The 25,799-nt window shown below is 40.8% G+C and overlaps 1 protein-coding gene across 2 annotated transcripts in view; it reads right to left on the bottom strand.

The window, feature by feature from the left end:
* The window catches only part of LOC118422436 (TOG array regulator of axonemal microtubules protein 1-like), a 63,099-nt gene that overhangs the window by 36,743 nt on the left and 557 nt on the right, over positions 1-25,799 (bottom strand). For both annotated transcript variants that reach the window (XM_035830002.1, XM_035830011.1), the window contains exons 2-3: positions 23,550-25,668; positions 594-741 (exon numbers count right to left, since the gene is read on the bottom strand). In XM_035830002.1, coding sequence (XP_035685895.1) covers positions 594-741; positions 23,550-25,550 — 2,149 coding nt within the window. In that variant the 5' untranslated portion in view covers positions 25,551-25,668. The remainder of the gene's footprint in view (positions 1-593; positions 742-23,549; positions 25,669-25,799) is intronic.

Here is a 25,799-nt window from a genome sequence, read left to right as displayed (position 1 = left end):
CACCACCTGCTAGCTCCTTTTCCTACTACGAGCCTCAGGGTGATTCAGAAAGTAACGCCACAGGTTTTATATCATGCTTATTTTTCCATTGAATGAGTTGAAATTTGGCACCAAGGTAAAGGCATATATCGTCTTGAGATTGAAATATCTCAATTTGAACCACCCTCGTATGTAATGATTGCCCCTTGCAGGGTTGTAGCCAGCCTAAAATCATTTTCCGTCCCCTCGATTTTGAATACTATCGAGCTCCGAAGGCGCGACATTCCTAGGGGGTCCAGGGGAATGTTCCCCTCGAAATCTAGACCCTCTGACACGCTATTTCCTGCATTTTGAGGTGTAAATTTTGCTGGTAGATTAAGCTGTTCAACAGCATCTGTTTTGGTGAAAAATTACACAAGGAAGACAGTTTTATTATTATCTTCACTTACTGATTTTTGTCTGTCATAGAGGACGGAATGGGCAAATCTTTTTTCCGGCCCCAGCTGCAAAATTCCATCAAAGGACGGAAGGACGGGTGCTGGCTACAACCCTGGCCCCTTGTACAGACAGGGTAATGTTTGATCCTGATCTATCTGGATGTGCGTTTCTCTCACCTGAGTTGGGAGAATCGTCCCTCCCGTTGTAACCTTTGCCCCGGCGGCGTCCCCGCTTGCCAGAAACGTCCGACCCCTCGTCCTCGCCAAAACCCCAGGTGTTCTTGGGTTTGATAGGAGGCTGCATCTCCTGCTTGGGGCGAGGTACCTGGGCAGACAGGTGAACATGAAAGATATTACACAATATAATAACTTAATTGCGCAACAATTGTACAAGGTACAAAGCATGGCATCTATAGTTCTATAAGGCTAATCTACTTAATACAAAGGTGCATACAGGGTTGGACAAGTCCACTAGCCCTATTGTCCCGGGCAAGTGAAAAAGACAATCGGGCAAGTGCATATCCTACCTTACTTGCCCGATCGGGCAAGTTAGATTTTTTCCATCGAGTGAGATTCTGATACTTGATACTTTTCACAGTCATGGCATCAAGCATTAGTTAACGAAGAAAATAACAATAACAAGAATTCCATCGATGAAAATATACAGAAAAATTTCATTCAAATTTCGGGCAAGTGAAAAGCTGCTTCGGGCAAGTAAATTTTTTATGTACTTGCCTGATAGGACAAGTAAATTTTAGAAAACTTGTCCAACCCTGGCATAGTATGGGATGAAAATGGCTTTTTACAATTACTGGAGGGATTTCTAACGTCTAGACATTCTTTAATCTATTTTCCTATGTATACCATGCAGGGGTTTTACATGTCTTAATGTACTTAAATTTACTATCAAAGTCCATTGAGGTACATAAATAAACTGTGTAACAGGAACTAAAAAAACAAACAAGTGGAGAACAGCTTTAACACCGACATTTAACAATTGAAGGTAACCCTCCTACATGTCTTTCCCATTCCTAAAAATATCTTACAAAGGGCCACATAGTCATCTTTTTATCTAGCAAAGCAAGGAAACAAGGAAAGCACTGTAAAGTATACAGATATAAACCTTGTTGGATGACGATAGTTAATAGTATACCTAGCAGTTTCAAACAGCAACTGCTATCACTGATAAAAGAATTACACCATATCCACAAACCTGAGGATTCATCCAACGGTTGATCACAGTCCAACTTATCTATCTTTCTTACATTCCCATTGTGCTAGACAACAGGCTGAAGCTTTTCAATGATAAGATATGGCCTTGAGTGAGCTTTGTATGCCTGCTTAGCCTTTGTTTCCCTTTGTCCTTAACCAGAGCATGACAGTGGATGCAAGGACATGCAATGACTCGAAGTAACTATCAAAAGACTACCTGATTTAGATAACTTCTGTGTGTTGCATAATTAAGGGTTAATGACCCACCCCAAGGTGAATATGGCTCGCCCCAAGGTGTACATGGCTCACTCGGTGGTTTTATTTGGTGGTTATAGCAAAGGACCAGGCGTTATGACACCATATACACCGAGGAACAGGTGGGGCATTAATGCTATAACTGCCATATGTTAACAGAAGGAGCCGCCACCCCCCTGCATTGTCCCTTGTCCCACTCTGCCTGTCCTTCTGATTGGTTCAATCTTTCAAAAGCCATTAATTCACGTGTGTGTTAATGAAACTATTAATGCATGGCTGTTAATGATTTTCCATCTATAACCAACATGAAATGGGGCCTTCTGATTGGTCCACGCCTCCTGGCTATATGATAATTTTGGTTAAGCCCTATCTTCTTCATAATCCATACATGTCTTCATAAATGCTGAACTGAGGCCTAGGAAAAAAAAATGTTGTGTTTCCTGTTTCAGTCCTGAAAAAATTAGTGTCGGTAGGTAGGGATTATCTTAAGTTTTTTTTTTCTTGTATTTTTTTTAGGCTGGCCAAAATTCTAGTGATACATATTTACAATACAGTTGAACAAAGTAAACTGAAAGGTATGATGACACTTGTTTTTCAATGTCAAACTTTAATTTTGTGCATGATAGATACATTTATCCTTCATTAGATGGGACAAGCAGTGTTTTACTTCAATAGGAAGCAGGCCAAATAAAAATTATAACTGGAAGCTATGTGACTCCACTGCCCACCCCCAAAAAAAAGTCTAGGGTCGGCAGGTTTTTTTAGGGTAGGTAGGGAAACAGGAAACACAACATTTTTTTCCTAGGCCTGAAAATAATAACTGCAATCTGAGGCCTGAGAAAAATTATTTTTAAATCACAATGTGAGGTACAGAAAGACTGTACCATGAAATAAAATGTATTTTATATCTATCCCTGTCCTAGCATGGCTGATGTCAGGTACAATTATTTCTGCCTGACCTAACATGGAGGACAATACTATAATTGTTTTCAAGGTTGAAGATAGATTGGTTACTATCCTGACTCTTAGAAGCCAGATCCAAGACACACACGTTCATATCATACAGTCAGTGCAGACATTTTGTATGACAAGGGTGTGGCTGTACAGCTAATATTCTAAAGGTACGCCTGCGGCCAGATTATTGCCTCTTGATATTTGATAATTGTGTCTCAACAATGTCCTAGATAGCATCAGTTCCTTTGAACATGTGCACAAGCTAATTTATTTTCTACTTAGAAGCTGCCGTCAGGAAAACACAAAAGGTGGGAACAGTACAGTTCCTATCATGCACTTGAACAACATCATGGTGATGTACAATTAAAGCAATTCTGGGACTGAAGTTTGATGTCATTACGGAGAAAGGCATATACAATACCAATTCAAGTTTACCAGGAATATCTGTGTATTCATCCATTCTAAACAAAAGCGTCTTAAGTTAAAATGATGGTTTAATATCAATTACTGGAAAGTAAGTATCAACCAGGCATAGAGAGAATTAACAAATAGTAATTCAGTTTTCATTGGTGTAAAGATATGGCAGTCAATACACTAGACCCTCATTAGTATTTTGCTTGAGGCAAAATTTTGAAAATCAAACTTTCTGAAATGGCATACCCTGCATTTTTTAGTGGATTTCTAAGGGAATTAGAGTTACACATAACTGTTTCAGACAATATTTTATTGGAATAAAAACAAAGATCCATCATAAAATGTCCTCCACATTGATAAGCATACATGATTATCATGTTCTCACCTATCAGCTGGGTAGGTGGCTATAGTGATACACATGTACTACAAACTCAGAACCACCACAAACACTCCATTTTCTCCATACCGCAAAATCAAATTCCCCGAAATCAAATGCATCAAATTTTACAGTAACTGTTACTATCTACATCTAGATCTACATCTACATGCTGCAGAAATGATATGGCACACTAGGGGGCGCTTATAACTAGTGACAACACAACCAAATCAATCAACATGTATCTCTGTTCCACCTTTAGCAGGTATATTGGCATGGTAAAGAAGTGTTTATTCTGGTGCCATGGTTAGCTGCAGTTGTCTTGAAGTTCATACAGGTCAACCAAACAGCCATGGCCACTCTTACATGCCTGATCAGCTCCATGGTTCCCCAAATGTTCCCAACTTCAGCCGGAAGAAGTGAGCCAGATTCTGTACACTGTAAATTCTTGTCTTCTATGAGGGCCTGCATGGGGGGGGTCTCACACAACGCTTTATGCTGAATTCAGAAGATCCCCCTACGTATTACGCAAAACAAAGGAAGGCAGCTACGCAAAATTTGGTTGCCTCGCTACGAATTACGTGAATAAGACCGCTTTCCCTAGGAATTACGGGAAATAAAAATAGGCTGCCTACGCCCTACGAAAGGAAAAGAGCATGCAGACCCTCTTCTATTGCAATGGAGACTAATTGGCCAATTTTGGTTTGCGTATGCATGCAAAGCTGGATGGAGTCTTTCTTCCATATTCATGACAGTTGGAACACTTGTTTCTACCTTTAAGATTTGGATCTATGAACGACCTCTTTTCTACACAAAACTACAGTAATGAGGACAACAATGATTAATCACTCAATCATACTTCATGAATTATGGAGTATATCTATGAGGTTTCTTGGAAACAACACAGCTCAGTTATTTCCAGCTGGTTGTTTTCTTCACAACTACAGTAAACACTAAACATTGAAAGAACTGAATCAAATACAAAACAAAATGATTGCAAGACAAGCTAGGGGAAGGACCTTTGATTTCATTTTCTACAGTTTTATATAAAATCTGCAGCCGTCCATATTCAATCATGCATAGTTAGCCTTTCCCTATTTCTTCTAATGCCATTTCATGAGTAGCAAAGCTAAAGCAACAGCATAGAATAGTCTACTGCAGCAAAAGATTGCTACCACCAAATTTTCCCATAGGTTCAAGTCATCGACTAAACTACGGTACGTCACTTTGCGACAACTGCACCCAACGTAAACTAGCCATAAAACAACTATTATTAATTTCACAACAGCAACTATCTCTAAGGAGAGGCAAAGCACACAAAAGCCCGTCTACATGTATCTAGCCAAGATGTCTGAGCCATAGCACACGCCACCTCTCCTCAATCAATAGTGGCTTTTGTGAAGTAGTTACAACATTGCACACAAGCACGCAAAAGAACCACACACACTCTGTACAACAAGTCATGTGGTCACATAAGATGTCATTGATAAATGTCCATATTGCATGCTAGAAAATTCGTAAATTGTACATGAAAATAGATGCAAGGCAAACAAAAGACAATTGCCTGTCTTAAGAAAATGACATGGCATGCCATACCGCTGTGACAGTTTCAGGGCTAAGTACAGCTTCTTATTAAGTTTTAGGTGTAAACAAACATTTCTTTTGTTTGCCTACCAGTAGACATGACGAGAAGATTTTCTGAAGAAACATGTTGCAGTACTGGCAAAGGGAGCCACTGTTACTGAGGTTACAAACAGGGCCTGAAATACCTTCTTCTGCATACCTGCACAGGTGAAAATCACCTGCACCACCCTGAGTTTAGAAAGTATTGATCATACTAAAATCTGTTCAGAAACTATTGCCATTACTTCTTTCTATACTTCATAGGTGGTAACAGTACATTGCAGAAAGTAAAGTCCCCATCATGAAACATGACATGTAAACCCAGTACATGGACCAGTGCAGGTTAGGTGCAGGTTTGCCAATGATACAACTCATTACACGGATCTGCCTAGGCAGCTTTGGGCTGGTAGCGGCAGATCCACAGAGGTTTGTTGTTTGGAGTTTCCGTCTCCTAGGAGGACTTCCGACCAAGGATGCAAGGGGTTCCTCCTACCCCTGACTCGTGTGTCATGGCGGGTGCGTCATGCCCGAACATGCCCCTATGGCCTTTCACCACCACAAAGGCCTGTCACTGCCACTAGCCGCAGCTATGTACTCATTTACACCTGAGTTAGGTGAGGAAAGTCGTGTAAAGTGCCTTTCCCAAGGGCACAAGATCGGTAACACGGCAAGCGGATTTGAACCCGGGACCTCTCGGGCCCAAGACCAACGCACTCCCGATCGTGCCACGCGGTCCCACAGTGTGCAGGTAGACACCAGAAATACCTGCACAGCTTCAATTTTACCTGCACCAACCTGCATGTGCAGGTGGTATTTTGAGCCCTGATAAACGTGACATCTGTAGCATTTCCGAACTCAGCTAATGTTCTTGGCCTTGCTGATAACCCCTGTGCCTCTGCGTCAGTAGGCATGTCTGTTTCACTAATGTCTGACAGGCAAACAATGGACCTTCACTCCCATCCACCTTGCAAGGTCATGATGAATGTGTGGGGACCGTCTTCTCTCATGCAAACACAATCAACTGGGGATGCCGTAAATTCAGAATCAGATGCTTATTTTTTACACACTCGAGTTCACTGTGCTCCGTCAATAGTTGTCAGAAAATAGTAAGGTATCGATGAATGAAATTTGGACCTATTGATCTTCAGGACATCTTTGAACACAAAATGGATTTCTTACTGTCCATAAACCTTTTTTACGCTCAGTGTTACAAATAGTATGATGCAACACATTTTGATTCGTCGTTACTTGACAGGATTAGCCTGAGTACCATACTCCGTAATGACCGCTGGCTCAATACTTTCGCTTGCTAAACAGACTCAGTGGTTAGCGAGCGAAAGTATTGAGCCTTGAGCCTGCAGTGACTATGGAGGGTGGTACTCAGGCTAAGATAGGACGCCACAATCTGGGAAGCTTTAAATCTTGTATTTTTGCAGCAGTTGGTATGATTATGAGTTTAAGTAATAAGAAGGAAGGATTGGATTCTAGAATATTCTTCCTTTCTTTTGACAGTAAAATTGTGATTCCTTAAGTAAGGAGGACTGTGGATGACTTAATGCAAATGAGGACTTCATTTGCATAAACAATGATAAACACTAATAATGGATCAGTCGTATAGGTTAACATCAATTGGGTGAAGGTATGGGGTCATGGCACACTGTATCAAAACTATAAACATCAGAATGCAAGGGTAGGGCGCAGGAGGCGATTGAGATACAGGGAGAGACGACAGCGGCCGGCTAGAGTGAACGCAGCGTTCTTTCTCGCTGCCCTGATTGTGGCGGAGGGTGGAGAGCCTGTACACCGGGGTGTACCAAGGAATCCCGCGTCCTTTTGGGATCTCCTCCTCCGACCATACACTTATAAGAAAGGCGGTTTCTGCATGGCTCTATGTGCAACGGGAGCGCCCAGCTTTCCCCTCCGCCATCTTGCTCTCCCGCGCTAATATGCCGCTGTTCCCGCGTTATATGCTAATGAGCCCGCGTTAACTGTAGTTATATGCTAATGAGCTTCGCGAATTCGGGGAGCATCTACACGCGCGCAGAACATGTTGGGGACCCCTGCTAAGGTATCGTTAGATGGCTTACGAATGGTCCGGACCATTCGGGAGAAATTTTCCCGATATAGTAATGGCGATATAGTAGTTGCATCTAGACGCTGAAAAAAAGCTGTCGGCGAGAGGTAGTAGGCTCGCCGATATCGGGAAAAACTGTGTGTAGATCGCGTCTTATAGACATGGTCGGTAGCAAGTATCATGTGAGGTTGTTTACCAGTATTGCCTATAAAGCAACATAGTACAATGTACAAGCAGCCAGGGTATGAATGACAAAGATCTGTATCTTCGACTAACCATGAAAGACAAAGACATTTATCTTCAACTAACCACAAAGATACATAATATTACTGTAACTTCCACTACTTACCAGGAGCTTTGCCGAAATTCCACCACTATCGACATTCAACAATGACAACTGAATGCTAAATATGTTCCCAAGTCCTGAACGTCCTCTTAAGACCTAAGCACTTGGTAATCTACATATCTTAGCGTTTGTCATCATTAAAAACTAATCAATGGGAATCATTACGTGTTATTAACTACCAGGCAACTATCAGCAAATCCATAATATAAGTACATTGTACATAAACTTAAAGTTAAATGGACTGTTGATAAGAACTGTTGCTGCAGTGTCAAATTGACACAAGACCAGACAAAGACTTGTAACCTTGTCCCCAACAAATGTTCATCATTGATGATGTTCTTCTCAAAAGGACAAACTACCTGACACTAACATGTACCCTAAGTAAGTAAGACATCAGTATAAATAATCCATTGCAAGTCATTGCAGTCACTAATGATATAATTTTAGGAAGAGACATTGACGGAGACAGAATATTGAACTTGATAACCAAAAGACTGTGCCTATGGGGAAAAACATGTTCTTAAATTCTGGGGTAATAAGAATAGAGTTGTAGCTGACTGGCTATCATCTACTCATGTAAACTAAATGTTTGTAGGAATTTCAACCCATGCATTCTACTAGAAAGAAAGATTTTGCCATGTTCACACTATCCTATTTGAACATCGTGAACAGTGTATGGTTGCAAAAAATGATGTCACACCTAAAGCAGTTGTAATATGCAACATATGCAACATAAATTTCAGTGCTGTAAAATTAATGCATAATTGCTTGCGTTAGTTTTTGTTCACAGTTTTTTTACGGTGGCCACATCCCCGCGAACTTAAAACCATCGCGAAAACTCAAAAATACCATGAAATTAAATCCCCGCAAGCTTAAATGCATTAATTTTACAGTACTCCCTTTACACGTTCTCCTGTAAGTCAACTATAATTTGGGAGAAGAATCTCCAGATAATAATGAAATATCGTAGCCTACAGGACAAGTTACACCTGTGAGAAATGATGCACTTGATGTCAACAGACATGCCAGAAGCCACAGATGCACCACTTTGCGTCATTGCCCGATCTAAATAGTGTCACCCTTGGTGCCGCCGCGTCACCACAGACGTCACAAGTCACTGGGGACCAGAAAAGTGGGCAGCTCAACTCTGCTAATTTACGGTTGTCATGAAACTTGCATGAGGCTGATAAGGTAGGCTTTTTGCAGCACTCCTGCTGAGAATATTGGTCGTAAGTTAGAGTTAAATCAACCAAGAATCATTCTAGTTCATCCTTACATGCCAATTTATTTTAAATACAGTATTTTGGAGTGGAGAAAAGGAATGTACCAATATGGGAGAAAGCTGTATTATAACAATTGAGAACAATGTAGAAATGCAATAACTTATATAACGTACGTTATTGTGGGAAGGAAGTTTGATGCTTTATTCTTCGCCCAAGCAGGGAGCTGGGTAAGGAAAGAGATGTGAGAGTGACTTTATACAAGTTAAACAAAAAAACGCGTAAACTTAACCCAGCGCTCGAAATACCACCTGCATATGCAGGTTACTGCAGGTAAAATTGGAGCTGTGCAGGTATTTCTGATGTCCACCTGCACCTAACCTGCACTGGTCCTTTTCAATTTTACCTGCACCAGTGCAGGTATGCAGAAAAATGTATTTTGAGCCCTGACTTAATCCTTTCTGTCTGCAATCCCAGAAGTTGTTCTGCACCATGCAGATTGAAGGTGCGTATTTCAGGCAATAAAAAAGTTCATGCCAGACTCTGTGCAGACTTTACAACCTATTGTAGACTGGAGTTGACGGGGCCCTTGGGACGTCCATTGTCAGGTGACCAATAGTGAATCAGCAGCATCAATATATCATGATCGTTCAGCACAGTATGTATGTAAATGTGGCATATCCTTTTAAGGTCACTGAAAGACTAAGAACACTTGGTTGGGATTACCTGATCATGAGAAGAGAGTATTGACCTTGGGGCTCTAATTTAGCTGGACGGGACATGCGCACTGCATGGGGACGGACACGCTCCAATGGAAGCACAAGGTACATGGCACTCCATGCATATCAGAGCATAGCTATTCATCATGGTCACTATCGTGGTCAAAGGAGACAGATGAAGTGCAAGGAATTTGTGTTCTCTTCATGGAAGTTTTTTTTAGAATAACAAATATATCTGTTAGAGGGGACTATGCTGTAATGAACTTCAGTGCACACACACACAAAAAAATGGATTACGAAATCAATATGCTTTCAATATTCAAAACCTGGTGGGTTGTCAAGTCTGAGTTATACAGTAAAAGGTAACTAAAAATTCTGGTATTCTGTGGGACTAGATAATGATGAAGAAAAAGGAAACTACATGTAAAAGACACACAATCCCAAGTATTCTTGGGAAAAATGAAAAGTTAATAGAAAAAATATTGCTGCAGTCCAATCACTGACATACATCTTGTAAAATGAAAAAGACAAGCTCCCATCCGAGGGCCATGAATACAAAAAAATGTCACTTGAAAATAACCAGCTCTTAGTACGTCTTTGATCTTCCCTTCCTAGCATGCTCACCCACCGGGAGGAGTATCAATATTTGATGAATTTGATGCATCTGCAAAACCCTTACAATAGAAAACTTAATCCAGTTGTAGCAATCAATTTGCTTTAAATTTCGTCAAGGTGTCGTTGATTCATGGACGTATCCTGACAGCACTGGCAGTTATGTAAGTGGTCTGCTCTATGTTATACATCATCATTTACCAGAGTGGTTCAACAAACTTGTCCACACATCCATTTAAGTTTAAAAGTCACCTTCGTTTGTCCCCTGATTTTCGGGCTAGTTGTTACAATACTTCTTCATATACAGACTGATTGGGAAGGACTCTAGAAGGACTCGTGAAAGGAAAGGAGGGCCTATCAAGTCAAACCAAATTGCAAATCAATGCAAATTTTGACACAGCAGAAATCCAGGTGATTTCAAACACCCAACTTGAAGATGTTGTGAGTTCTGGTTAAGTACTAGGTGTGTCCATGGATGTAAAATAAATGGGACAATCAACAGAATTTCAGTAGGGAATTTATCATCTAAATAAAAGCTTTAAACTAAAATTAAAGCAACAACATAAAACCTGACTTCAATTGCCACTGCTTTCTATCTAACAAGCAGTCCCACAAAAGCCACTATATGAAGAAATACTGCAAGTTTTCTTATCCGAGTTTCCATTATGTGTCGCTACAGTGTAATTGCATACCATCCTTAAGTTCTTTTCACTGATGCACAATTCTTCTTGTTGAACTATTTTTACTTGAATGTTATTCTATCAAAGGTGAAGCCTTTGCGCCGGAAATGGTTGACAACAGACAACCCATCTATTTATAGTAGAAAACTTTCACTGCTGCAATTTCTCTACTGAATTTTCTTTCCTTATTGAATACATGTACAAAACAACAAACATATGAAGAAAATGGCAATAATTAAAATACTAAAGAGCATACAATTTTTTTTACTGTGACTCTGAGAATAACCCCCAGGCTAAGTAACCCAGGCTAAGTAACTCAGCACAGAAGTTAATATGATTGGTGCACTCTCTGTGCCAATTCTACTGAAACTCAGGTGGCAGCAGCGCTAATCAGAGTTGAGCCAGGCAGTGCCCAGTCTGACAGAGCCTGGATCACTGCTGTCAGGTGGACATAAAAGGACAATTTGTTACTCCAAAGCAATTTCCTATCTACACAAATAGAACTTGAGATCAGGCAGCCATCTTGGTTCTAACCACTTTCTCCAGTGCTAGTTCCATTTCAAAACAGTACCCGGTACACAAATGATGGTGTCAAGTTGAGTTCTTCCTGTTTAAGCTCCTCTAATGTGTTGTGCTCATGTTCTAAGCCAACTGGGAACACCTGTGTATGCACAATAACATTTCAAATGTCAATTATGCAGCCCAGAAGCACAGTAAAGTAGTTGTTTGCTGATTGTGTACACAGAACATGTGTAGACAAAACACAGAACACCGTTTCTGTGATTGCGAATGTTTCCATGGCAACATTATACCAAACTCTCATCATGCATGTACCCTTTGACTGTTTGAGCCTTTTATTGTACAGCAGCAAATCTCAGCAAAGCCTGTAGTACCTTAACAATTCACTACAGTATAAATTGTGCGCTGTAAACATTCTGAACTGAAGAGAATCTATTGATACGATTGACAATTTTGTTTTCCACTTTTGGACAGACATATTTAAGAAATAGATCAATAGTTACATAGTGCTGCCATGCTACTTTGTTGGATCTTCAATGATAGCCTAAAGATTACATTGCATCATCCACCAGTGCAGTCAAGCAAACTTGTAACTATGTAAAGTCAGTATCCAAGATTCTATATCCAAGTTTTGTTGACAAAGATAACGACTGACATTAAACTAAATAAGATTTTTAAGAAAGGAGCACAAGGCAGAGGATTTGCTTTGTCATCTGGAGGCGTGCCTAAGCATCCTTTCACCTGCAGCTCTCCTCTGTAACTAAAAATAGTTGTGTGGCTTTACTACGTGACTGACCATTGGCAGTGCCTGGTACTCCACTGTACAGGAATAAGTGGTCTGTTTTTGTAACCCATCCTCAGGTAATCCTCATCAGTTCTGAGTGTACTTTGTAAATCAAACAATCCACGGTGATCATTTCTGAGTGTGCTTTGTAAATTAAACAATCGATGGTGTTTCACTTCTGTTTAGCAGCTTCTGCTTGTAACTATCCCTTGTGATGATTGACATCGTTGATGGCTAAACGGAAAGTTACCATCAAGAGCAAGAAATATTCTCAATATCTAAATTTCTAAGTTCAATTAAAAATTGACAAAAAAAGTTGTTATTTCATTTTATACAGGACATTTGTATAATTAAAGATACGATTCTATCATCCAGTTTTGCAAACGTATCTCTTGTCCTGGAAATGATATGGTCTTGACATTTGGGTAGCAGATGAGAGTTTGACATCAGGACAAAGTGGGGCAGGTTTGGGCCCCCTAACATTTAATTTTGGAACTGCAAGGGCATTTTTGTCAAAATACTCCATAGAAGATACCTAAAGAAAGGAAAGATGGATTTCCATCATTTTAGGCATGTAGGTAGCTTAGACACATTTATATACATTATGCAAATAATAAAACTTTATTTGCATAATTAATCAGAAAATACTACTGTTCCTGTAACAGTTGAAGAGAATAAAATCTGGAAATGCACATTAAACAATTTGATCAAAATGGACTTCCATAAACCTGAATCACTGAGAACACAGTAACAGTGATCGGCGATGCTGAATATGTTTAGGAGAAAAATACAAAAATCATTTGAACAGTCATTATCATAGTATTATACAATTAGATGTTAATAACAGTGACTGCACTGCATTTTGGAACGGCATATTTAGTCCTCTGATTATACATGATCACTACACAGCTCTGATGCATTAGAGGGTCCCATAATGTTCCATAATCAAGCTATCTACTGTAATTTTAGAATCTACCATGTGTTATCAGTCAAAAATTACCTTTCACGTGTTACAATCATTAATGGTACATTATGTATGACATATTACATCTTTGCTATTTATCACATTCTGTTCAGTAAAAATTGCAAGCAGGGCAGTAGATACTTGTGGCATACACGAGGGGCCAGAATGCTCGCAAATTCAGGAGTACAGCACAGGTAATGCTTTATGGCAAATTCAGGAGTACAGGTAATGCTTTACAGCAAATTCAGAAAGACCAATAACACTTGACGGTAAATAACGAAGCTTCTGCAGGACTCAATCACACATATGTAGAAGCGAAACTTTTGCATCAAAGCTGCTGATCTATGAGTTGTGCAGTTGTGACAATAGCATCATCTTGAACCAAGTGTATTCAGGGGTATGTCACATTTCCGAATAAATAAATAAATAGATCTCCGAGGGTTATCTGACGTTGCCTCCACAGGTCTACTCATCATGAAGAATTAATTAAGGGTTAATGACCCGCCCCGAGGTGTATGTGGTGTCATAACACCTGGTCCTTTGCTATAACCACCGAATAACCACCGAGGCAGTGAAGCGAATCTATGTGTTGGCATCATGACCAACATGGAATAGGCCCTTCTGATTGGTCCACAGCGCCTGGCTATATGATAATGGTTAACGATGACTTCTGGGTAACAAATAACGTGTCACGTAGAATTCAAACATCAAATAACCCTTCAAAAATAATATACCAATAACGCGTATCGGCTTAATGTTGAATTAGAGTGGGCCAAATAATTTCAACAGTCAATCAAAATGGCTCATAACACCTAACGGAAAAAGGCAAGCAGACCCACAGTCATACATGCATGTACATACTATGAAGTTTGAAATAATGATTAACGTAATATCTAAAACCAGACACTGACCTATCAGTCTGTGTCTAAACTATGATCACACTTACCCAAACCAGCAGGGCTCGCAAGTGTTCCTCCCAATTAGTGGGAGCACACCTAAGCCACCTCTGTCTGTAGGGACACGTATCTGACCTCTGACCTACATCTACCTTTAGTACCCATAATCCCCAGAACCCCAGGATTACTAGCCTCCCACAGAACCCTTAATGCCACTTCTGCCAATTGCAGAGAAGGTATTAGGAAAGTTTACCTTTGATGTGCGCTGACAGGTAGGATAATTTCAGATGGCTCAAACATCAAAGAGGTAACAATTCCTAACAGACAGGCTTAGCTAGAAATTGACTTTAGATTGAAAGACAATTTTGTACATGCGTCGACGAGGTCTGACCGTTTCCAAAATCATATCCAGTTGCTTGATTTGAGTAACTGCTTTTTGGCAAATTCTGTACATGTTCACTGGATCACTGACACATGTTAGGCATTTTAAACAAAGATTACAAGTTAGCACATGTAAGTAATAGGTCAGCACCAACCCTTGTCTATAATCTCATTGGAAGGATAAAGAAACTGATCACTGACATGAAACATTATGTTAACTTGGAACTGACGTTTTTGTAGGTTACATGTTTTGGTAATTTAAAGGTAAATTAAACTCTCCTTACAGCAGGTGTGATTATCAATTCTTTTACATGTTGACCAATGACATTAAATTTAAATAGATAACATAAGTATGGATTCTGCTCAGTTCCTAGTCAAGCCAAAGGTATAACAGTTAATATAATCAATCCTGGACACTTAAGTTACCTTCTTAAGTTAAGCTACCTACTTCATTTGGTGACAGACCAGTCCCTTCCCTTCCTAGTGAAAGTTTTACAATGTGGCTATTGTTGTTGCTACATTTGTATATGTAGTTCAAATCAGCTATGCCACTTGCAGTAGCAGTCAAGTACACATAACCAGGTGAGTTCCCATAAACAACACTGACATCTAAAGGTACACACTACAGAATAATATCATAATATTGTGCTTCTTCCAGATGTAAATTAAAGATTCAATACTTTGTTCAGTATCTAGATACTAAAAAGATTATTGATACAGCATTTATATCAATCTCCATAGAAACCTGCATTGTGTATAGATATAGTATTAATCCGTTTATTTGTGTATAAGCAGATGAATGGTATTCATCTGTTTAATTGATGTCTCCATTCTTGACATAATATCAGTTGACATGTCCAGAGGGCTGTATCAAATTGTTTTGAGAAGAGACAGGTTAGTATGCTGAAACACCTGTATGTCCTCTCTATACTTCCCTGTGTTGGTAGAATCATTTTTCAGTGAAAAAAAAACCTCAGTGATAATAATTGATCGTATCTGCTTCAAAATGAAACAATCGATTTATGAAATGCAGGTAAAACTGACAGTTAAAAGGTATGTATTTGTGCGTTTTTCAAGGGCAAATTTAGAGAGGGCCTCAAGAAATTAAAACCTAATCTTCTTCTGTGACTACTGAAGCATTTTATGAGTGTCCTTGTGTAGGGTGTATGTCTCATAGTAACATTGCAGTAGAAAAATACACTGTTGTCTGGAATCTTCGATTTCTCTCTAGCACAGGCTAATACATTAGATAACTTACATGTTTACTATGGCATATGCATCTTTCCTTGTAACACATTTTATGTTGAAGCAGCAGCATATTTAACAATTTCAAACATCAAGGGCTCCCAAATCCTCCTTTCACAACCTTCAACCTTTTTCCATGATAGACTATCTACTAGTACACACGAAAGGGATGGCTTCCTTTCCCTCAATAACGACAAGTTGGTTTGGGGCATTTGACTTTGAATGTTTCAGGGAAAAAAAAAACTCAAACAAAACCCATTCAATGACGTTAATGGCACTATCAGATATGGTACGAGTCATACCTGTTTCCCACAAGCTAAGGAAAGACAACACTATACTTCTTACTTCCTCTCTTACATGGAGACAGTAAAGCATAATTTTTTTTATCAAGATACTTACACTAGGCTGAGACGTCTTTCCTTTCTGCTTTGTCTAGATGATGCACAGTCAGAGAGATGTTTTAAGGCTACAGAAGCACCTTTCTGGTGGCACACAGAGAGCAGCCCATAGCAACAGTTGGCAGGCCAAACCTAGTGATGTCAGCGTTGTGAGGCTGCCTCCTTATCATTATACTAGTCAGTAGAGTAGAAAACTATGCAGATAGCAGATCTTACAAGATGGATTGCAAAGGTAATTGCTTGCTGAGATACTGATGGTCAATCTGATAAGAAGATGTAGGGAAGGGCACACCTGGAATTCTATCTTCTGTACCTGTCATATCTATAAACATATCAGTGTGTCTCTTTATTACATCCATTAAAAAATCAACAAATGTTTGGCTATTAAAAAAACTAATTGATCGACCGCAGGAACAACGCTGCATGCTCTGATTTGCATTCGTACATGCACAAAAACCGAGGGGAATTGACTAGAGCAGCTCTTGCAGCCATCAGTAATTGGTTTGAACATCTTGATTGTTCCACAAGGACCTTCCATGCAATTCTAGGTCATCCGGTAACAATCAATTCAATCAACATCCCCAGAATGGCCAGATTGAGATGGCATGATCTAGAACCTCCTGTCTGCAAGGTTGATTGCTCCCTGTAGAACAGTTCTGAAATCAATCATAGAGGCCTTTCTCCTTACTGGTTGTGTAACTATTGAAGTTGTGTTGGAAACACTTAGGCAGTGCCAACAAAGTTAACATTTTTCGATGAGTTTGAATGTAGAACTCTCAAACAGAGCACTAGTGTAAATTGAACATATTTCAAACATATTTATATAACACAATTCTACATTTGAAGTTGCTGAAGGTTCGATATCTAGGCTCATGATGATCAATCCCCACGCAAAAGATATAACTTGGAAGTGGGGCAATCTGAAATGTTGATGGTACAACCTGGCTTTTGACTCAGGTTGCAGCCAGAGCTGTATTTCGAGCTCTGACCATGCCATTCTGCAGTACCATCTACCCATGTGACAGTCAGTTAAACCACCTGTTGGTAAGACAAAAGCATGGCAGAAGCTGACCTAGTTGTCCTACATTCTGAATCCATCATTTACAAGTTCTGATCAAGTCTAGATCCTTGGGCCTGCTGCCAAGGAAACAGACAGTACCATGCACCAACAGATACCATCCTATATAGCCTTCAGACATGCAGCTGGGATTCCATATACCTTACACCACACCACAGACCCACACCCATAGTACTTCCTTGTTACGTCCCCAACATGCTATCAGAAATCACCACGAGAAAATACAAGGGAGAGACCATTACAAGAGTACTCTATGCTTTGTTATCATGACACGTTACCATCTATATAAAACATTAAGTTGACCTTGACTACATTGATTGGTTAAACAGGCTGGTGTATTTACCCAAACTGATTGGATAGAAACGCTTGAAAGAAAGACAACAATTATGATTGTGCCCCTATGCTACAATTTTGCTGTGGTTTGATGACTGAGGATTTGAGTAAATTTTCTTTAAAAAATAGCTAGATTTGATTAGAGTACATCTACACTGCATGTTTGTGTACTTCCTTTCCCTCCTTGAGTCCTTTTTCATGTTTCAATACAATTAGGGACCTTTTACTTGGTGTGAAATTGGACAGTCACGTAATGTCTGGGCATTAGGAAGTCTTGGTACAAAAATATAATATCGTAATGGGCATTTCCTGTGGAAAACATCTGGAAAAGATGCTGACTCATCAACAGGCCAATCAAAGAAAAAAGGACGTTAAATGTCATCAGCAGGAAATTGTTTGCCACAAATAGGCATCAGCAGGACATGAAGATTACGCATAACAATTAAGACCAAAAAAACGTTCCTATATTACAGATGGACCAGTGGAGGGATTAGCACCCACTTTTCACCATAATTAATAAGCCAGGAAAATAGTACAAAGCTGATGATGACTGTCTTTGTATTGCTGTATCAGCAATATGTAATCTAACAGTGGTGTGTTAAAGTATAGGGTGCCAGATTAGAAACTTAGGCCCAATCTACACACAGTTTTTACCGATATTTGTGGAGATGTCGGGAGGGATCGTAGGGGGCCGGACACCCATGGCGCTTGCAGTCATAAACATATAGCGCGATTTTCCACATGGCATTATATGCTAATGAGCCTTCCCAAAGTCGGGAAGCATCTACACGTGCGCGAACCTGTCGGGGACCTCTGCTAAGCTATCGGTAAGGTATCGTAGTATTCGTACGAATGGTCCGGACCTTTCGGAAGATATTTTCCCGATATCGTAATGGCGATATAGTAGTTCCATCTAGACGATGAAAAAAAGCTGTCGGCGAGAGGTTGTAGGCTCACCGATATCGGGAAAAACTGTGTGTAGATAGTGCCTTAGCCTGACTTACTATATAGGTTACACCAACCTTCCAACCTTAATGCCTTGTAATGTAAAGGTAAAAGTGTACACAAATGTTTATGTTGAAACAATCCTATAACAACAAACTGGTAAGCCATCTAAATGCCCCCTAGAGACATTACCTCAAGCATTAAAATCAATCATACTCAAAAGGCCAAGGCTGAAATCCATGTACTTGAAAGTTCTGCTTTCCCACATGATAAAGGCTAACAATTACCAATCATGGCCCTTTAGTCTACTTTCTATATCAAGTGTTATTCGATACTGTGCAACAGAAAAGAAAACCCCTCTTACTTAGGGACGGACCAGTGAGGATCGCGGATGTTGTGTGGAAATGTTGCTACAAACTTTTCAAATCAAAGCTTCATGCAATTTTTCTTGTCAGTTTAAGTATTTCTGCTGGCAGTCTTAAATCCTCTCACAGTTTTTGTTATGGTCATGGTTTCTGCATTACCCATAGCTTTTATCATAGGGACTTAACAATTCTAGTAGAGCCATGATTGTTGTCATTTATGTAATTCCTGCTAATCCTAAGTCAACATGTACTGCTGAAAAAGATGTTGACACTGACTCTGCAATTATCAGGTGTGTGTACATCTATGGTAAAAGCCTTCGTCACAGTTGGTGCAAACCTTTGCACACAGACACCGATGCAAAGTAACACCATTTTATGCTGACTTTTTATGTAGAAAATGTACAATAAACATTGAGCGAGGCTATTGACACACCCAGTGATAGAAACCACTAAAATGAGGAAATCTTACGATTATATTTGACAATCAACACTCTGAAAAATACAAATGGCATCCTGTGTCCATTATCAACCCAAAATACGATCTTTTTCACGTGTTTACGGCACAATTTTAAACATCGGAATCTGCTATCATATAGGGTGCTAGTTTTACTGTGACCGCATGTGATCATGGCAGCCATGTTGGATCGGTTAGGAACACGTTTTTAGCTGTGTTTACCGACGAATTCCTGCCATATTGGAGAATTTTCGGCCTCAAAACTTATATCACTAAGGAAGCGAAGTTATAGTTGTTGTTTTACCTCCATTATTTTTAATGTGAAAGAAATATTCTTCCGAGTCGCTGCCGATAGCGCCGGAACCACACGGTCGAAAATTATGACATGTTTTGTGGTCAGTGTTATTTTTGGTTTATATTGTTAACAGAAACTTTAAAAGTTGTTTATATATAAAATATTCTTATATCAAATGGATGTTTAAAAAGGGAAAAGAAAAATTGAAAAAAAAAAATTAAAAAAACTCCGGCGCGGACTCGAATCGGGTCTGAGCTGGTATCATGAATTCCCGGGTCAACGTTCTATCCACTACGCCACGTCATACATACACGTTGAATGCTGTATTATTAGGTATCCAGATGTAGGGCATAACTTGAATACGTCCGTTCATTCAAAGATTCAAAGATTCCAATGTCTAATCTTCCGAACAATGTCTAATCAACTATTGCTTGTGTAAAATATTGCCGGAAAGGCATGTTACAAGCTCTGATTGGCTGACTGGCATCTCGGTGTGTCAATAGCCTGTTTGGCTATTGGCACACTGAGTGTGTCAATAGCCACAGCGATAAACATTTGCCTAGTGAATGTGAGTTAATCTGAATAAAATTTGTACAGTTGGAGGTGCTAAAAGGGCTAAAATTAGTACAGAGAAGGCAGAGAATGCATGATATGGTAATGATTTTGCAGTATGTTCAATAGTTGGCAACTTTGCCAAACTTCAATGTGTACATATTACAGAGTCATAACCAGCTAATCCACCTTCCCACTGTCTGAAGCAGGTACATTCCACACAGGACACTGACAGTGTGTTCACCAACATATGGGATCTGTTATCCTACATTCTTAGGCAAACTGCCACTAAGAGTTACACCAAAGAAACTTGACCTCTCACCAACAGCTATGACCTCAAGATCAACTCTATTACCTGGCAAGCAACAGTACCAGTACCAAGCTATATGAAATTAGATTCTGACAAGGATGATTTGGAGATCAGTACAATGTCCTCTGGTGTTCAGGACCAGTCAAACCAGCCTTGAATGCATGGCCACCTGTTAACCCTGGACCCACCAGGGGTTAGCCAGGCCTTACTCCGGTCAGAAGAAATCCAAAGAACCCAAAATATAAACATCCTAACTACAGAGCGGCAGCCTGGGCCGTGTCTGTCTGCACGTAGGGTGGTGTATCCAGTTCAGTTCAGTTCAGTATATGTGTATGAATGGTCTGTATGAATCTGATAATTCATATATCAGCTGTTGCAGCTTTACCTTGCTTGTCCCTACAACACTGTCGAGACAATATAACATGAAACAATTCGTATATATATTCCTAACACTCAGTAACAGGCCTTGTTTAAGTTGTTAGGTAGCCACTACGCACTAAACTTGTATTGGTTATGGTGTTAAACAGCAAGCAGAATGCAAATTAACATAAGTATCCCACACACAACTCACAGGTTGGTGCACCTAAGGCCTGGCAATTTTAGCTGCAATTCCTGTATCATGTATGTGCCAAAAATTTTAGTAAGTTGTTCAATAGATTTTAATTTTTCCTCCTTACTTGCTTTCATGACTTTTTTAAACTGAAGAGTAAATTGCAAACATGCCTTTATGTTTGCCTTTATATACAACCATTTTCTGTTAGCTGCTTTTAGTTTACCTCAACTTGAAAGGGGAATATCGGACATTATAAATCTTGACATTTCATGCGGTTCAAAATGCATCAATTCTCAAACACAATGACGTTAAGTTTGTTTTTTTAATTCATACATGTTTGCTTTCTATTGCAACATTGTAGCTGTTTGTTCAATTACATTATGAAAGGAGCAAACAGACATACGCTCTGGTATTTCAAGCACTTTCCTGAAGCAAACACTCCCGATAAATTGCGTTTGCCATGATAAGAGCGCTGACATGGAGCACGGGAAACAAAAGTGTATTGCCAGTTCTAATTTGAACAATCCATATTTGATGACAGCACCTCTCAATCTTTCAACTAGATCTGTGCTGACATCTTCCCTCGCTGTTTGTTAAAGATGCGTATCACTGACTATTTTACTATATGACAAATTTGCCTGTCAAACGCAGGTTGCATGACCTTGACATCTAGGTGTGCCAGAAAATCTCCCTCCACAAACACTGTGTTTGATCACGCTCGCATATTTCGTCCATGTCAATATTCTAATGGGTCAACAAGTTACAATGTGTGCGTAGGACGTCATGGCAACACGACAAGCAGGGGTAGGGAGCTTTCTGTCTTGTATACGCCATGTAACGTCTACATACCACTGCAACCCTGCTGACTAGAACTGTTCATTGTCAGGCCTTTAATACTGGCAGGTTTTATACTACATTGATCTGCATGCCAGAACAGAAAAAAAAGTAACAAAGCAGGATCAAACAAAGGGGCTCCAGTCTGCACCATTCATACCACATTGATTTTCACTTATGTGAAAATATGCAACTTGTTATGAACCGACTACTCTTGGTCAGCTTAGGCAGAACTTCAAAGCTTCCAGCCAAGTCTGCTCAATCAAGTTAAGTAAACATGCCAAAAAACACTACAACAGAGAACATGGTAATTCCTAACAAGATCGTGCCTGACAAGTCCACACCTGACTAAAAGTAACTGTTATCAATCAGTCTCTTTGTGTTAATCAGCAATCCCAGGCATTTGATACATGTATTGTTGTTTATCAATATACCCTGACTATACTCTAAGGATCTTACATGTACTGTTGTTTATCAATATACCCTGACTACACTCTAAGTATCTTACATGTACTGTTGTTTATCAATATACCCTGACTACACTCTAAGGGACTTACATGTATTGTTGTTTATCAATATACCCTGACTACACTCTGAGGGAGTTACATTATATTACATGTATATACACACATCCAGGCCTCGAAATTAACTTTTTCCCCTACTGTCCCAAAGTGTTCCCAAAAATAAATTCCAATCGTCCCGAAGTGAGGATGGATGGTCCCAAGTAGGAAGTATGTAATACAACAATAAATATAATGTTGAGTCAGACTCAGAGTACAAAATTTCTGTATACTGTAAATGCATTTAAGTTCGCGGGTATTTAATTTCGCGGTAGCGGGAAAAAGGACTTTTCGTGGTGGTTTTAATTGCGCGGTAGCACCATGCACTGTAGTATCTTAATGCCCTGGAAAAATGTTCGCGGTGGTGAAATGGCCGACGCGAAAACCGCGAACATAAATCCAACGCGAACATTTATGCATTAACAGTACTTGTAACATGCAAATTGCAGATTGCAGACGGGTATTTCGAACACTGATGGGGTTTACATTCTAATGTTGATTATCTTTCGTCCCAAAAATGGTCCCAAAGTGATTTTCTAGTGTTCCCGGCCTAAATTGTTGGTGCCCCGGGCCTACGGGACTATGTTAATTTCGAGCCCTGACATCACCTTAAAGTTTATAAAGTATTTATAGAGGAGCCTCATCACCATATATCAATAACAATAATAAGCTGGTTTTGCCCTTGAAACAAAGTAAGACGCATGAATATTTAAGGAGGACCATAAAGAATGTTTCCCATATGTATAACTGCACACTTGTTGGTGATCCCAGTTCCCCTCCCATTAGCATTACATCAATCAGCAGGCTGTTGTCCAGGACATAACTGCCAAAGCCTAACAATTTGTCCTGGTTTGGATTTCAAATGAGGTGTAATGTTTCCATGGAATTTCACACTCTATCAGGGAACTGCATTCCAGGAGAGGCATGGACTTCAGCAGGCTAGTGTCAGCAACCATGGTTCAACAGGCTGCATTTACACTGACATTCATATAAACAGCACAATCTAGTAAAGGACGATGAGGTTAACAACCAAGCTAAAACCCACTGTGACCTTGCTGACAAACTGTGAAGCGTGCATGGCTGCCTGATACACCAAGTTGTTTATACAAGTTTTCCTTGGGCTGTTTGTAAATAAGATGTAGCAATACAAGTAAACAGCATTAAGAGAAACATGTTGCTCACCTGAGTGGCAGGTGCACTGCTGGGATGGCTGCTGTGGAAGTTTCCTTCCTCCTCTTTATCACCTCTTCCCTCCTCCCACGGAAGTTTGTTGCGAGCCCTCCCGGCGCTGAAGTAGCGGCGCGGCTGTGGCGTGATCCCGTCGATGCCACCTGTGGGAAGGGGACCAGGTGTGGAGCGAGACAGGAAGTCTTCCGACTCCGGCCTGTCTCTTGCGCTGGAACTGCTCCCCTGTGCCCCCGGCGCGTTGAGGATCCACTCCGTGTCTGCCCCTTGGTGGGCCTGTGCAGAGGATCCGGTACTGCTGCGGGACCGTGCCGAGGCGGGTGGGGGTGTGGCGTACTCCACCAACCCGTCCGTGCCCAGTCTGGGCAGCTGTCTTCTCGCGAGCCGCGCCTGAACGGCGGCCATGACTCCGTCCCCGTCCTTTCCCAACTCCACACTGTCCACCGCTGACACCAGCGGCTGTAGCCGGCCTGGACCCATGGACTGGGCCAGAACAGCGAAGGCCTCTAACGCAGCCTGGCGAACTCTTGGCTTGGCATCAGCTAATGTTGGGGCTATAATTTCACACAGATGACCCAGGTCGAACTCATAGGTTGGAAAAGTCAACAAGGAAGCAATGATGACATTCAATGTTTCCTCCCTGACACGAGAGTTCTTGTGCTCCAAGCCGTCATACAAATGCATGAGGATGGGCTTCGGGCTCAGGATATTCATGAGCTGCATCAGAACCCGCAAGTTTTCCTGCTTGATCACGTATTTTAGGTCGCCCAGCCGCTTCGTCAAAGCTGACACAATGGGCTTTAAGTAAGGTTTTACACCAAGGTTCAACTTGTCCACCAACAACCCAAATATTTCTAGTGTCACAGTGGTGATTTTAAAGTTGACATCATCCAGCAAGTTACAGAGAAAGCTGATAAAGGGCAGCAGCTGAGGTAACAAGGGAGTAGCGTCTCTTAGACTGGCCATAATGTTCTTCAACTGTTCGATTCCCTGTGCCCGAATGCGCCAATCCTCCTGGTCGACCAACTGTTGCATGACATGAGAAGGAATGATGCCAAATTCATATGGCCCATCATCATGAGATACCAATCTATGTGCAACCATTGGTCTCGCATGGTTTGTCTCACGTGTGGAGGTTACCTGGTATCTGTTGGGAAAGTCCTTGAAATGTCCGCTGGAATTCAAGTCCACTTCTCTACTCTCCCTGCTGGGAGACTCGTACTTGGCAGACTTGACGGAATCGTGCTTTGGTGTGTCAAAGCCATTACGTTCAGGGTCATATGCATTGTGGTAGGTCCCCTGAAGATTAGTTGGGAACTTGGAGACCCACATCTCAAACTTGTTGTCTCCCACTAACGACCGTATTCTGTCCATTGAGTAAAGAATCTTCTTGGGGTCTTCATCTGGTCTACTGTGAAGCTTCCTGGCCAAGGCCAGCGTCAATGGAAACAAATCTTCCTTAGCAAACTCCGGTGTCAGCATCATTGGGAGAGCCACTACAGTTTCTCTTCCAATCCGCGGATCCTCATTCTCTAACCCATGTTTTACCAGTGCATTGAAAATGAGTTTTCGGTCCAACGAATGCTTCAGGTAGAGGTGAACAGTCTGAATAGCAGACTTCTTTATGGCCACCTTTGTGTCGCCGATGTTAAACACAATATTTGGCAGGACAGCCGCCATCCCAGTATCCAGCCCTGGCCCGAAGCCTGGGATCATCTCAGAGATCAACTGTATACACTGGTGTCGGACATTCCAGTTGGAGTCCTGTAGCAGGTTGGCCAAACCGTTGAACAGACCCTGCCTGTTGTGGAACACCAGCCGTCCTCCATTCTTGCGCACCGCTACACGTAGGTAGTCGAGCGCCTGAGTGCGTTTTGCAAAACTTTCATCATCCAACAAGTTGAGGACAAGGTCCTCCTCCTCCATGCTAGTCTGTCTCACCACAAACTCATCGTGTAAGTTAGCATAGGGAGCGAACTTGGCGACGGTGCCAGCCATCAAAACGAGCTTCCCTCCACATCACCCAGGAGCAGATCACAGGTAGTACTGCCCACCTGTGATGGTCACATCTTTTGGTCCTGGAGGATTAGACTTTCACATTTGTCCTGGAAATTTCCTGAAAAATGAGTGGAAGCAGCCATAGTTTAGTATTTACGTTAGAGTTTCACCTTCAAATCTAGTCGTAATGTAGTTAAATTTTTTTACCAAAACACACCAAAAAAATTGTTGGTACATTTCCTTGTCGAG

The sequence above is a fragment of the Branchiostoma floridae genome, chromosome 1 (assembly GCF_000003815.2).
Source record: "Branchiostoma floridae strain S238N-H82 chromosome 1, Bfl_VNyyK, whole genome shotgun sequence".
Taxonomy (NCBI): Eukaryota; Metazoa; Chordata; class Leptocardii; order Amphioxiformes; family Branchiostomatidae; genus Branchiostoma; species Branchiostoma floridae.
This window is presented reverse-complemented; position numbering and strand designations above follow the sequence as displayed.